This window comes from Pithys albifrons, chromosome 10 (genome assembly GCF_047495875.1).
Source record: "Pithys albifrons albifrons isolate INPA30051 chromosome 10, PitAlb_v1, whole genome shotgun sequence".
Taxonomy (NCBI): Eukaryota; Metazoa; Chordata; class Aves; order Passeriformes; family Thamnophilidae; genus Pithys; species Pithys albifrons.
Genome location: NC_092467.1, coordinates 4,549,705 through 4,565,372, shown reverse-complemented (window position 1 = coordinate 4,565,372; position 15,668 = coordinate 4,549,705). Strand labels below are relative to the sequence as shown.

The 15,668-nt window shown below is 41.6% G+C and overlaps 1 protein-coding gene across 2 annotated transcripts in view; it reads left to right on the top strand.

Annotated features, from left to right (window-relative positions):
* BRINP3 (BMP/retinoic acid inducible neural specific 3) overlaps positions 1 to 15,668 on the top strand; it is a 201,706-nt gene that overhangs the window by 15,069 nt on the left and 170,969 nt on the right. For both annotated transcript variants that reach the window (XM_071564940.1, XM_071564939.1), the window contains exon 2: positions 2,930 to 3,215. In XM_071564940.1, the coding sequence (XP_071421041.1) occupies positions 2,980 to 3,215 (236 nt within the window). In that variant the 5' untranslated portion in view covers positions 2,930 to 2,979. The remainder of the gene's footprint in view (positions 1 to 2,929; positions 3,216 to 15,668) is intronic.

Sequence of the window (15,668 nt, the reverse complement as noted above, 5' to 3'; positions counted from 1 at the left end):
TCTGCCACAAATTTAATTCAGATTGCTCTTCCCTGGAGTTCTGTGATGGCTGTTGTAACTGCAACAGGGCATTTGCATTCATCAGGGAATTTGAGTATTCAGAATTTCGAGATATTTTTCCCACTGTAACCTTTGCAAAAATGCTTTGGCTAAAATTTTCTAAACTATCCTTTAAAAGGAAATACACATTTAGATCCTTCTAACAGCTTAACCCCCCCTTAGCCATGATCTCTTCATGCTTCAGTCCCTTGTTTGTTAAACAGAGGTAAAGGTTTCCTTCTCAGGGCTGTTCTGAGAATTAATGCTATGCAGATTTTACAATGACTGGACAACATGGACAAGTAGACAAGTCTCACTTAGAAAGACACACATGATTTTACTCTCCTCAAGCTGTATATTAATGCCCTTTAGAAAAATATCTCATAGATCTGTAAAACCAGGAGATTATTTCCTTCTGTAACTGCACAGGTTCTCTGAAGTTGTTTCACCAGCGGTTAATTTATGACACACCACGAGGTGCAGCATTAAGGCAAGAATAAAGTAATTTGGTCTAGTTTTAGGAAGATGCTGCATATACAAAGTAATTAATTTTCCAATCCTAATATTATCATTTTGAATTCAAAAGGGACTCAATTAGTCATCATTACAGTTTAATGGCCTGAAACACTTTAGTGTTATTAAGTACCTGAAAAAGCAAACTCCTACCTCTTCTCATTTAAACAATTATGTGACTTTTTCAATAGGAAAGTTAGAAATTCTATAGCAGCAGTTGGTATGAAAATTAAAATTCTCATTACACTCTCTGTAGCTTCACATAATGTCAAGAAATTATGCCCAGCTCATCTGTGCCAAGGATGATGGAGGGGACTGAGTGCGCTGTGAAAGACATTTTTCCCTGATTAATAAGAAGAAGAAACAGAAGCATTTGTGGATTTTCTCTCTGTTGTCATGCAAAGGCTGGTTTGGCCTGTCTGGAAGTGATTGACGTGTTTTTCTTGATTGACACTGAACTATTTCTTAACAAGAAATGGCACCCAAATGATTGTCATGGCATTTATGGGCTAGGAGAGCAATCTGTTCCTCCTGTTTTGCTTCAGATCTCTTTTTCATGCAGTGGGAGGGAGGTTGTGAGGTGGTGTAACCTCAAAGACATGAACTTCAACCTGTGAAATTAAAAAAACACTCCAGTCTAGGGAGGTGATCCTCAAACTTCATCCAGTACACACAAACATGCAGGCTTTTTTGGCATGGAAGTCATGGTTTTGGAGTATAAATAAAAGTTAGAGAGCTCTCTGTTGTAGACTCCTGGAATCTCATTTCAAAAGGATTTATGAAATTAATGCAATCTGTGTTTTATGGTCATAAACTACTGCATGGCAGTAAGTGCTTATGGTTACAACTTAGTGCCTTGGTATATTCTCAGCATGAAATGTGAACAGGGTCTTTCCTTACACCTTTACTGTTTGCAGGATCATGTCCAGCTCACGTGAAAGACAATTACATCACATAAACCTCGAGTGTTTCTCTGGTTGCACAGACAGACCATTATGTTCTCAGCCTGGAAATTCCTGTTGGTTCACAGGAACCTCTGTGCTCTCCTGGAGGCAGTGACATTCCTGCAGCTGATATGTGTGTAATTTACACAAAAGACTCTTCAGAATATTAATGTCTCACATGTATGCAGAGCATATTTATTCAGCAACACAACTTTCAGTGTAATGGCCAGAGGGTGCTGAGTGTGCAGTTGCAGGAGTGCTCTATTGGAATGATCCTTCTTTTGGGGTGCACTTACACTTCAAATTACTGAGGGTGAGGAAGAATTTCCCACCAAGTTATGAAAATCATATCAAAGGCCACTGTAAAAATGTCATGATGAGTGCTGATTTGAGTGAATGTGATTCAAAAATTTTATTCCATGTAAACCCATCAGCTTGAAAAATGACAGCTCTCACATCCCTATATTTTAATTCATTCTGTGCTGCTTTGCCTTAGACTGAAAACTAGAACTGAGTGCTTCCAATACATTTAGGAATCTACATGGCCTTTTGTCATTGCAGCATTTCTGAGAACCTCATGCTCTTGCATAGATGTTTTCACAAAATCTGTGCAGGATATAGAATTGCCATCCCATTCCACAGGGTTGGGTCTGAGGTATAGAGGGAAACTGTGGCTTGTCTTCACCGAGTTCCTACATGAGGCAATCAATACCTGATTTGTGATTGGGCACACAAAAATTGCTTAGGGTCTGTTTAAAAGGCATTTCTAGGCTGATCCATTGGGTTGGAGTGAATTGGACTGAGAGCAAAGTGCTGCTGTCAGGGATACTCAAAATTGAAGTGTCTGGAGCTGGAATAACTCCCTGGAATAACTCACCACTGTGGGCAACTCCAGAGGTATTGATCAGAGCACTCACTCTGTCCTGAGACACTGCTTTGAACACAATAATGTGAGCCTGGTACCTCCAGTTTGCAGTGAAGACAAGCCACCAGCTGACTGTTCCAAAAAAGAAGGCAACCCGGGGGTTCTGAATCTCACCTGTTTTCTGCCCACTGTGTGAACTGCCAGCCCATGCACAGACATTGCTGAATGACTTTGAACTGCTGTCACGGGCAAGAATTGTGGGGTTGCCTATTTTTTGTTAATGACTAGCATGATTGGGAAAACTCCAACAATCCCTCCCCTGGTGATTTGTGAAGTTTTCCCTTCAACAGTAAATATTATCACTGATGATGCTAATGAAGACATTAGTTTCACAGCATTTGAAGCACTGAAACACTCCACTGTTAACTAGCCTGGTGGGGTTTATGCTAATGTACAATGTAATAAAGTAGAGGCCACTATCTCTTTAAGCTGAAAGAAAGGGAACTTGTTTCTACTTCCAAGGGATGCCTAGTGTGTGCTTATCTAATTGACTGTGTATTTTGTCTAGGTGTTGAGGGAAAGCTAAGAGAATGAAGGCTCTAAGTCCCCAGTGGAAGCATGATATGGCGCTGCAGTGCTGGTGCTGAATTGCTCTCTCTGATGGCTCTATGGGAGTGGATAGCACTGAGTCTTCATTGCTGGGGTTTAGCAGTTGCTGCTGTCTCGGATCAGCATGTCACAAGCCCCTTCGACTGGCTCCTCTCTGATAAGGGACCCTTCCACCGCTCACAGGAATACACAGATTTTGTGGACAGAAGTCGACAGGGATTTAGCACAAGATACAAGATTTACAGGTATGAAGCAAAGGGAAAGCAATTACAGAGGTATTGTCCTTAGAAGCTGTGAATTATCAATAAGGGTTTCCTTAAGGAAAAGGTCGAGCTGTGGGGACAAACCCATAGACACTGAATGCATTGCTGAAGTAAATGCAAGGCCTCATGCAAGGCCTCTGTGTACTGTGGGAATGCTGCTTGTGTTGTTCCTGTTTTGTTTAAAGAACTTTTGATAATTGCTTGTGTTGCTCTGGAAAACTTTGTTGTTTGCTGCCAATCTCTGCTCTGTCCTGGTGACACAGCCAAAAGTGTCCCAGAGGTTCAAACACCACCTTTGGTTCCAGAGGGTGAACGTGGATCACCTTTGACAATTCAGCTGCTTTCGGTGTGGCTTAAAGCTGAGGCTTTAAGAATGAAATTGTGGCTCTGCATGTACTGCTGACAAAACAGGGACTTCATGGTGCAAATGCAAAAAAAGTTTCATTTTGGTTTATACCAATGTTTTGAGAAGTGGTTTTCTCCTCCCTGAGGGACTGAGAATTTTGAGCTGCCTTGAATTTTAAGAGGTTGCAGGTGTTTGGCCCATCCCAAAGCTCAGCATTAGGGTAGCCCAATTCACACCAAGAAAACAAAACATAAAAGGCTTCAGAAATATGGGTCTGATTGAGAATCTGGGCCTTGCTGTGGGATCACTTCCATGGTTTGTTTGTAACCTGTGAATTTCTGCTCTTTTGAGACAGCACTTGTGAAATGTTTTCTCAGTCGTTTGCCAAGGGTGTAACATCCAATAGTGTTGTCAAGGACATGGGAATGAAAAGGAGAGTTCAGTCTAACAGGAGTGACCTAATGGCAAATAGACAGAAGGGGACTGAGAAGACAGATCTTTAAACAGAGACAGTTTTTGGTTCAGACCCTGAGAGATCCCTCCTGGCAGCCCCAAGAGCCAGTGGGGCAGCAGGGCAATCCAGGGCACGTTTTCAGCTCCCCTGGTTACTGTCCATCCCACGAGCACAGGCTGTTTAGGTGTGGGAAGACACACACTGATTTCACTGAAAACTATGCAAGAGTTTGTGCAAATGTCATCCCTATTTTAAGCTGTTATTCCCTAGGGATACCCAGCCCTTTAGAGGAAGGTAAGAGTGATATATGCCTGTATATATTATATTTAGTTCAGTGCTCAGTGACAAAAGTACTGGCCTCAGCCTGTAAAGCTTTGTTTTCGTTTCCCGAATACACACAGCAGAGGGCACTCTGTTGCAGGTCAATTTTGCAGTGGGCTTCTTTTGCCAAATACAGAGAAATTAAACACGTTTTGAAAATAAAGTGTGATTTGGAAATACGCTTGATGAAGTGGCTTGTCTTAACAGAACAGCATTGCCCAATATTTACTGCATTTTAAAAGCCAGCTGTCAGGACCAATAATGTAAAGCCAATAATGCAGAGACTGAGGCAGCATATTTTATTCCCATTATTCTGTATTAGTCAACACTGAACCAAAATTATCTTGCTAAAAACATGAAAGATGGAATTGTATTTCATTTCAGCTCTTACAATCGGGTCCTTGAGAATTTTTCCCCTTTCAGCCATCGTTACAGCAACATTGTTACGTTTTATAGATCTGTAATCACATCACTAATATTTATTTGGGTTTGGGCATAGTTTTCAATTTACTTTAATTTACACAATCCCACAGAAACTGTTTCTCATATGTAGTTCTGTTCTCTGCCCGTTTTGTTCAAGGAGTGAGCTGGGAAGTGGAAAGAGGCATAAGTTACTTGCATCAAAAAAGCTGAATATTTTTTATTTAGCCCTTCAACCCCCACCTTACTGCAAAGTTTCCCTGTAAAATACGGCCCCATTAGTAAGCAGAGCAGAACACAGTGACCTTGTTATGAACCACACACTGCAAATTTAATCCCTGTGGCTTTTCCAGGAGCTTTGCAGGGCTGTGGGATCTGGAGACTAATTGGTCTGTTCATTCCCTCACCTGTCTGTTCCCTAATGGAAATGCTCCCCCAGGGGCAGGGTCCTGATTGGAATGGAGAGGGAAGGAAGAGGAACACCTGCCTGCCTTGACTCAGGATTCACATTCCCAAGGAAGAAAGGGCCCTCCACTCACTCATCTGGACACTCCAGCCCTTGGGCCACACACCTGAGACCTGCCACCTAAAGATTAAGAGGGAAGGGAAGTCTTCTCCCTTCACCTGAACATCCATGTCAGCTCCAAATCCATAGGGCTGAGGATGAGGGAGATGTGTAGGGTGGATTGTTCCCATTTTGAATCCTTCCTGGGAAGGTGTTGGTGGCACAGGGGGCCAGACAGAAGACAGAAAATGACTGAAGACACTTTTTCTCCCTGATACTCAGTTCAAATCTTCCCTTTTGCAGTTTAAAGCCAATCTCCCTTTGTATCCCAGTGAAGCAAAAAGTAACTGCTTTGTATCCACACCCTCTGGTTGCTACAGCCAAGTGTCCATTTGCCCATGAAAATATAAATTAAGGGATGAAGCCAAAGATTTGCACCAAGGAACACACTGATTAACTGAGCCCAATGTCTCATGAGAAGTCTTAACTTCATCATAATAAAAATTTTAAGCATAAAAGTTGCACTTTGCTTTATCTCCTGATCTGGTTTTTGTGGCCTAAAACAACCATGTGATAAAAACAAGTGGTGCAGCAATTATGGGTAGGTAGCAGTAGAAAAAATTGACTGTCATCCATATTTTATTCTATGCATTAAAAACCAGTTTTTTCCATGGGCAAACAGGCTGATTTTGTAGCGGGTGTCCCCACAAGGCCAGGAGTTTTCAGTGTTACAAGACAGAACAGAAGGAGACAAATATTTATGAAATAATCATAGAATCATAGAATGGATTGGGTTGGAAAAGACGTCCCAGACCATCAAGTCCAACCCTTGGTCCAACTCCAGTCCCTTTACCAGATCATGGCACTCAGTGCCACGGCCAAGCTCAGCTGAAAAACCTCCAGGGATGGGGAATCCACCCCCTCTCTGGGCAGCCCATTCCAATGCCTGAGCACTCTCTCTGCAAAGAAGTTTTTTCTCATCTCCAACTTCAATTTCCCCTGGCAGAGCTTGAGCCCATCGTGCCCCCTTGTCCTATTGCTGAGTGCCTGGGAGAAGAGACCAACCCCCACCTGGCCAGAACTTCCCTTCAGGCAGTAATGTTTTAATCTGTCCTGGAGAACACTAAATAATCCCAGCTGATGTTACCAGCTTTGTTATAAACTGGAAATGGTGGGCTGGTTGGGTTATGTGGCTTCCCTATAGTGGCCTATTCCCTTAATTCTTCAGAGGAAATATCCCCTGCAGGAAATTTAGTAATTGCCCCATTTTTTCAGGGGCATTCATCATCCCTGATCTATGAATAAAAATGCCCAGAAAGCACCTGGATGGCTGCTGAAAACCTCTAGACTCATGGGGATGCTCTGTCAATATTTTATGGAAGGTGACTCCTGTAGTTAGTATCAATGAGTATTTTGGCAAGGAAAAGCAAGTTTATAATTTGTTATTTAATACACAAAGGGAGTGCTGGGCCTCTTATGTAAATCAGCTACCCAGACAAAGGAATTTAAATCCAAACAGAATGAGATGAGAGGTTACCAGGATGGAAAGAGTGATTGTGAAATTATGCAAAGAGCCGACATTGTATCAGAAGAGGTAATTTCTACAGAGATAGGGAGGTATTTGTGCTATCAAGTGAGGTCCTGAGGAAATCTCCTCAGGGATGCTGTGCAGTTTTGTTGAAGCAAAATGATTTAAAATATGGAACAGATGTGAAAAATCAGGGGAAGGAAGAGTCTAACTTCTTCTTTTAAGGTGGAAATATTTAAGGGAAAAAACCCAAAGAAGAGAGCTGAAAGGATACAATCCTATCGATGTACACATTATAAAGTGAGATGAACTATCCAAACCAAAAGCCATTGCTGTCCTAAAACAAAACTGGTATAAATGAGCTATGAACAAATTTAGGCTTGCTATTTAAAAAAGGTTTCTAATCATTAAAGTAATTCTGGGACATATGAGGTTACAGAACCTTCCCAATCCTATGAATAGGAGGATGGATGAAAGTGGACTAGGTTTTAGTGGCCAATGAAATCCCTCTGAGGTAACTACACAGAACAAGTGTATAATTCTAGGATGCAATAGGAAATGAAAATAATTTCCTAAACAAGAGAGTAGCTCTTTGCAGCATGGTGTTCATGTGGCTTAAGAAGTGTTCCTTTAGAGGTTGTTTTAAAAGGGATTGTGTTCATGAGCAGCTACAAAAATAAAAATATTAGAAAGGGAAGCTGTCAAGTTAAAGATAAACCGCATTGGGTTTCTCTCCTGTGTTCTGATTCCCTTGGTGGCTGAACCCATAGGGCAAAGGGAGCAAGACTCCAGACTGTACTAGAACACTCACTGATCTGTTTTAACACTTGTGAGTGAACTTAAGTAGAGCCAACATTAGTTGGGTTTGTAATTTTTTTACCTATCAACATATTTTAGCCCAGAGTTGTCACTTGACTTACTGACACAAGTGTACCCCCAACAGAGTGTGAATAAAACCCCTGAGGGTTTGATTGTGGAGGTACACACCAAGATGCTCTGATTTACAATTTTCACTCCACTGTATGGTCTGGAATAACATTTCTTTGTGCCCTTGCAAGGTTTATTTGAGCTGCCTAATTTGAATTTTCAGAGTATGGAGAAGAACTATTCAAAGATTTTCAATTCTAGTGTTTTGTGAAATTTAGGGCTGAAGTGTCTGAGAATGATTTCTTGATGTTGCTGTTTCCCACAGACCACACTCTAGAAACCAATATCAGTGACAGTTTTTTGGAAGGGCCCATCTGGGACTAGACAAGCATCAGGGCTGTTGGTTTTTTGTTGCTCCTTTGGAAAGTAGGACAGAAGCTCATTGCTCAGACACAGAGCTCAGTTTCCTTAACAGAAAACATCCCTTACAAACCCCGTGAAGGGTGAGGGAGGTGGAACAGGATGTACCAAGGAAAGGAATGAGGCAGTTTAGTACTGCAGAAGTTGAGGAAAGACACGGGATGTAGTCAGGAAGGTGTAAAGGGGTGACTCTCAACAGGTGGCTTGGCCAGCTGGTCAACCATTGCCTTCAGCACTCCAGAGAGTTCCTTCAGCTTCCCAGGGCACTGCCTTGGGTGCACGATGTCCCTGCTGGGCAGGGGAGAGCTGGGGCTGTACCAGAGGGCAGAGAAGTTTGTCTGCCACCATTCCAGATAAGGAGTAAACAGCAGGAGCAGTTCTTTCTGCCTGTTCCAGAAATTCACTGTATCAGTCAGTGGCTTCTGGCCTGTGCTGTAATTGGTCAGCTTGCTCTAGGGAGTTTTCCATTCAGTTTGGTGGATAAAATGTACAGTAATCAGGAGGATCATCGTTCCCAGAATGTTTGCAAAAGGCTACACTGCTGAATGCACAGACTCCTCTTTTTAAATGCAGTTGTTCACAGGCTGGCAGCAGGGAAGAGCAGCTCAAAGAGGGTTTTTGGGATTGTGAGCTGATAAATTTCCACTAGAAAGTTCATATTTGTAGCCCAGTACATTTCTGAAGAATGTTTGGATCTGGAAAACATCAGTGAGTTTTTATTTCTGATTATAATATGCTTTAACAGCCTCTCTTATTCTAGTTAACTGAGCAGAACAAAGACATGTCACCAGTTAAATATCTGGCTGTGGGGGAACTGCTTGCATAAGTACATACCTGAGCAAAACAGCTTGAAATGACCATCTTTCCAGGTCTAGAAATACCTGGATAATGTCCTCCCAAATATTTGAATTTCCAGCCCTTTATTCCAAATGCAAATCCCATTCATAGGAAAGCATTTTTGTTTGAACTTTAGGATCTAAACGAGTGTCAGGTCATGATGCTTTATGATTAGTAATTCCTATTATTGAAATTACATTAGTTTCTTGATCTATTTATCCAGGGGTTTGTCTGGAAGGGACGTGCTTGTGAAAAGATGGAAATGAAGGAGCAGATAATTTAAACTGAGAGGCTTTGTATACGTAACAGGAAACTTAAAAACATGTTTCCAAATGAATTATAACCAGAGCCTAGTTTAGTTTACCTGAAATATTAAGGGGTTGATAATTACATGGAGTGAATTTTCACAAAGGTGAAGGAGACTTTGGCTCCCTCCAATAGCACTGGGAGCATTGGAGACCCTAAGATGGATAGCAGAGACGTGAGAGGTGCAGGAGGTGCAGACTGGACTCCTGTTCAGGTCTGTGCTCACAATCCCAGTAACACAAGAGGTTTGGCCCGTGTAGGAAGATCTTCTCAGACAATGGGAAAGAGTTTGAGCTCCTGTGGACACTTGTGGCCCAGGAAAAGGGCAGACAGATGTGAGGGGCTCAGGGATGAGCAGGAAGGACCAAGGAGAGGTAGGCAGGTCTGATTCCCAAAATATCCCTCTCTTTCCAGCTCCCTTACATATGTGAGACAGCACAGCAGAGAAGTCACCTGGTCTGGGTAAAGGGAAGCACTTACCACCTGAGCACAGGAGAAATCAGACTCACTTTTGGGACTGATCCACAGCATCAGCCCTCAGTCCATCTTTGATGATCTTGGGAAAAGTCCCCTTCTCTGGAAGTGCCCAAGGCCAGGCTGGATGTGGGTCTGAACAGCCTGGTCTGGTGGAAGGTGTCCCTCCCCATGGCAGGGGCTTGGAACAAAATGCTCCTTAAAGTCCCTTCCAACCCAAAGCATTCTGTGAAATTCTATGAAAAGCATGACCAGACCCTGAAGAAATTTTTAAGGGAGCTGCTTCCTGCAGAATCCTGCAGAACCCTTAGCACAGCACAAGAATTTCATCAGTGAGCCCAATCCTACAGCACTCAGCAGCCTCTGAGGGTTTTGCCTCTGAGCACACTCAGCCATGCCCCACATGCCCTCACCCCCTTTGGTGGGCTCAGTGCTGGCCTGGTGGGTTTTCAGCAAGGGTGGGGGTTCTGTCAGAGAGATAAGGCAGTGCTTGCTTGGGCAGGGTGGTGGGAATGCTGGAATCCTGTGCCAGCAGGATTAGGAGTGTTCTCAGGAGTCAGTTTGACAAGAACACGAGCGTGTTTCAGCTTGGCAGCACAAGAGAATATTGATGCCAAGATTGCCTTCTGTATGTTTTTTTTTCATAACACACTGCAGGAGTCTGTGTTTTGACAATCTCTCTTTGTATTTCTCCTTATTTGTTCAGTGTATTTAATCAAAGATCCTAAAGAAACTCAAATGGCAAAGAGGAGAGTGAATCTTATTTTTTGTAAACATTATTACAATCTATTTCTAGAGTATACCCACTTTAAAAATCTAATATTTGAAGGATAATTATTAGATCAAACCTCCTACTGATGTGTTTCTCTAGAACAAAGAACATTTATTTAGAGAATATGGTGTGTCATCATTTCAATGAGTTCATTTAAGTTGCCCTAAAAAAATTTGGGATAATAGAGGCTGTAACTTAATGGTTTCATGCAATCACTGGAGTAGTATAAAAGCTGTTTAACACTAATAATAATATACATTCTTCAGTCAGCAGGGTAGTCTGCCAGGGTTTTGGGCATGAAATCAGGTCATTTTCATGAATTCTTTGAAGATTTTTGGTTAGTTGGGTCTTTGTTCTTTCATTTGCCCTTTCTTTTCAGCTTTGTTTTGGTATCCCTGCTGGTACTACCAGTGATGCTCAAGATGTAAATATCAAATGTTCGTGACTTTCATAAAGGGGAAAAACAATTACTAAGATTTTTTGGTTACTGAAAAAAATAAAAAAGAAAAAGGTGTTTTTTATTACCTGAATCAAATTCTCTGTGCTTTTGTTTTAACCCCTGCAATGTTATTTTCTCTTACTGCTGCTGGGTCAGTAAATGTCTCCAAACAGAAGGGCTTTCAGATTTGTCTTTCTGACCATATATTAAGCCTATATGGGTGGCATGTTATATCTTACAGCTCATATAGAGAAAAATAAGTGAGTAGCACAGAAGCTTTCTCTGCATAAAAAGCCAGTGGTATTGATTGGAATGTGTGAGTCTTTGTACAGAAAGGTATTTGTGTTTTTTCCATGCAGAAAAAGAACAACTGACACCAAATGTGCTCACTCAAGAATTGTTGTTATTTTCTTCTACTCTCATTGACTTCAGGTCGTGGTCAATATCTCTGAATCCAAATCTGAGTTGTCTTCTGCCTTGGATTGATTGATTCTACAAGTTTTCTCAGTCATTATGCTGGTTGTGAATTTTTATTGTGTAGCTACAGATTCATTCCAGCAGAGACCCTTGTGAAGAAAAGCAATACTTCAAAATAATGTCTTGTTGCTTGATTCTCCCCAGAATCCCAATATGATTGTTATGGATAACAGTGTTCTTAAGGTCATTAATGGCTCTGTATCTCAATTCATCTTCTGATACTCTCCATTTCTACTTTATTTATGCAGCTTGAGAAGCAAAGATATTGTTACTGACCAGACAATTTGATATATACAGAGCTCTGAAAAATGCACCCTCAGAGCCCACCAGCAGTTTAGGAGTTGTGTATGCAGGTCTCGTGTGCATGGCAGAGGCTGCTTCTGGCTTTAAGGAGAGAATGCTGATTTCTCCAGGGAAAGCACATATAGAGGTTCTGACTTATATGAGAACTTAATTTAAAATCAAAACATAAGAGACATTCTACCAGATATTCACAGGGATCAGCAGAATCTGAGACCTGAGGAAATAGGACTGATTTATTTAAAATAAATATTTGTATTTTAAATAATTCGGAACTGTAGTCTCACAGTTCTTGAAACTTAACTAGTATGGATTTTTTTCCTTGTGCCCTGACTGCTAGCAGAAGATTTTGATGCTTACTATGATCTCAAATACAATATCAGCTTTTCCTATTGATAAATATGCTTTACTAATAGAAAATAAACAAAAGCATCACATTATTATCAGGTTACATCTAATTGTACTTTATTTAAATGCCATCTTTAGCCATTTACATAAATACTGGCTACAGATTGTAATAGTAAGAGTAAAGACTAAACATAACACAGCACAAGCAGCTGATAACTTGCATTAACAAACACACTGTAGTCTTTTGTCTACAGTTCACATATTCAACCATGCAAAATCAATTTTAAAAATAATTAAGAGCAATTTAGTTGATTATAAATTTATACCTTTTATTGAGGTCTCTTGTTATGAAGAACTGTTGATTTCCATTTTCTTTTTGTAAAGCATCTAATGATGCTTTTGGTAGCAAACCACAAGACTTGATAAATGAGAATAAGTAGAAAACATGTGGACTGTGGTGTTTGCTCCTTAATTGATGTCCAGACCCCCAATATTGGTGATTACTGTGAGAATGAACTGGTGTGAGTACAAATGCCTGGGTGTTTGTATAGATTGATGTGAGGACATACATGTACACACGTGTAGGTGTGTTTGCATGTACAGATATGTGCATATAGAAAGGGACCTGGGGGGACTGAGGGACAGGAAGCTCAGTAGGAGCCACCAGTGTGCCCAGGTGGCCAAGAAGGCCAATGGGATCCTGGCCTGGATCCAAACTAGCGTGGCCAGCAGGCCCAGGGCAGTGACCCTTCCCCTGGACTCTGCCTTGGGGAGGCCACACCTTGAGTGTTGTGTTCAGTTCTGGGCCCCTCAGTTGAGGCAAGAGATTGAGGGGCTGGAGCGGGGCCAGAGAAGAGCAACGAGGCTGGAGAAGGGACTGGATGTGGCACTGAGTGTCCTCTTAAATACCTCCAGGGACAGAGAATCCACCATGTCTTGATCCAACCCCACTGTGATCACCAGCCCAGGGCACTCTGTGCCCTGGGCTGGTGATCACAGTAGGGTTGGATCAAGGGTTGGATTTGATGATCTCAGAGGTCTCTTCCAACCCAATTGAGAAGAGCAACAAGGCTGGAGAAGGGACTGGAGCACAAGTGCTGTGGGGAGAGGCTGAGGGAGCTGGGGGTGTTCAGCCTGGAGAAGAGGAGGCTCAGAGGTGACCTCAGCACTGTCTATAACTACCTGAAGGGAAGTTGTGGCCAGGTGGGGGTTGGTCTCTTCTCCCAGGCACTCAGCAATAGGACAAGGGGGCACGATGGGCTCAAGCTCTGCCAGGGGAAATTGAAGTTGGAGAGCAGAAAAAACTTCTTTCCAGAGAGAGTGCTCAGGGATTGGAATGGGCTGCCCAGAGAGGGGGTGGATTCCCCATCCCTGGAGGTTTTTCAACTGAGCTTGGCCGTGGCACTGAGTGCCATGATCTGGTAAAGGGACTGGAGTTGGACCAAGGGTTGGACTTGATGATCTTGGAGGTCTTTTCCAACCCAATCGATTCTATGATTCTGTGATTCTATATATGCACACACAGATATTGATGTGGATGAGTGAAAACAAATTCATTTAATGCTTTCCATTTTTGCAGTGACTAGAATACAGTTCATTAGAATGAAAAAACTTCTATCTTCTGCAGTCAGGTTTCTGAATGAGAGCCTTTGACCAATAATTCATGAAGTTTGCTGTGGATACTTCCTCATGAATCAGACATCCAGAAATTCTTCATAATGTCAGAAGATCTTTCCTGATTAGATCCCTGTATTAAAATGCCTATGACAGAGACATTGCTGCAGTTTTTCATGTTTCTGGTCAACTCTAGATTATGCCTTAAACTTATTATACCTTAAATTTTAGCTGTGGCTACAGTAGAAAACTTCAGAGAATCTGAAACACATTAACATGAAACTTCTTTTTCATATGGGGGCTATTATGACTTTCCTTCATTTTTTCTCTACCATTCCACAGGATTCTGGATGTAGTTAATGAAATGAGTCTTCACAAGATACAGAGAAAAAACTAGGCATGTACGTGGCTAAAGAAGCTTTTTATTTAAATCTCAGTTTTCCACAGACTGTTCTGTGAGGGCATTGTGGGACATCCATATGCCCTGCATTTCTCACCCCGCTCTTCATTTGTGGATCCATCATCTTTGGAGAGTGATAAGAGCTGTTAATAGATGTTTGGAAAACATTTCAAGTGGGGCAAGAACTGCAAACTTTCAGGGCATCTTGAAGGAGTTGGTGCTGAGTTCAGTGCCCAGGTTCTGACTGACAGCATAGCCCACCCCATTCCTTCCCACCCTCTCCAAAGGCTCACTGGGATCTCTTTCAATACTAATTCCCTTCTCAGACACCTTTGCCTTTTCACTTATTTTTTGGTGTCAGGGATTGGATAGTGTCTGGAAGATATTGTTTTAATTTCAGTTGTCTCTGAATTTCATTTTCCTTTTTAGTAGAACTATTTCTCATGTGGTTGATTTTGAAGCCCCATCTGTTTATTCAGAACTTTGCCTGAAGAAGTAAAGGTTGTGTGTATTTTTACAGCTCTTTCCTTGGCCTGGATGAGCACAAATGTGTCCCTCTTTCCTGGTTCTGATGTAGAAGTTGGGTGTGACTTGGGTGTCCTTGATACCACAACCATCAAGGAGTGATAGAAATCAGTTCAATACATCAAATTCCCTGACATTTACCCTTTCTGAGAGAAACAAAAAAATCAACAAAACAAAATAAACCACGAAACAGTTAAAAAATATTTTTGAATGGGATGTTTATTTTCCCGTTCTGAGATGAATGAATCAATTAAAAAGGAATTTTGACTGCAGTAATTTATTGGAATTTAAAGAGAATTAACAAGAATATCTAAACTTAAAATGTTTGTGAAGTAGGAGATTAAAATGAAAGGCAAATAATTGTGCTTCTACTTTTAAAATAAGTCCCCATATACCAATTCTTTATTTATGGGGAGGCAAAGTTATATATAGAACAGTCACACCTATTTCACTCCATTTCTCTTGTCTTCACAGTTAAACCATGAGAATTCCAAACCATGAGTGGGTTTGCAAGATGTTATGTGATTGTTGACAGCAACAAAAACAGTCTTCATGCTGTATTTATGCAAAAACAAAGTGAGATTTGGCAAGTTCCTGCACAACAAAACCTGAGGTCAGGGGACTCCAGTTTCTAATTCATTCAGTCTTTGGAAATTCCCACGTGAAGCTGATCTGCATGAGTCAACATTCCTCTTTCCCTGAGTAGTACTGGGTCTGTCACAGTAACTGGGATAAAACAGTAGGAAAAGGTCCATTTTAGTCAAGCAAACTTGGTCATATCTCAGAATTTAGTCAAGGGACAGAACATTTTAGGGAGAAGGTAGGGTGGGAATGAGAAAGGTCCAGCCATACATTGTCAGATGGATTTGTGGCTGATAACTGTGCCAGAACACAGTGTGCACCTGATAGGAGGTGCCTTTATCCTTGTGCAACCTGCATTTCCCATCTGTGGTGAAACAAACCTTGTGCTTTTCTTCTCTGTTGTGCTGTGAGATCCTCCTGAAATGTGCTAACAAATCACTGATTCCAGAAGGTGCTGCTCTGGCAAGAAACATCCCTTAAAGCCAGAAAACAAAGGAAAA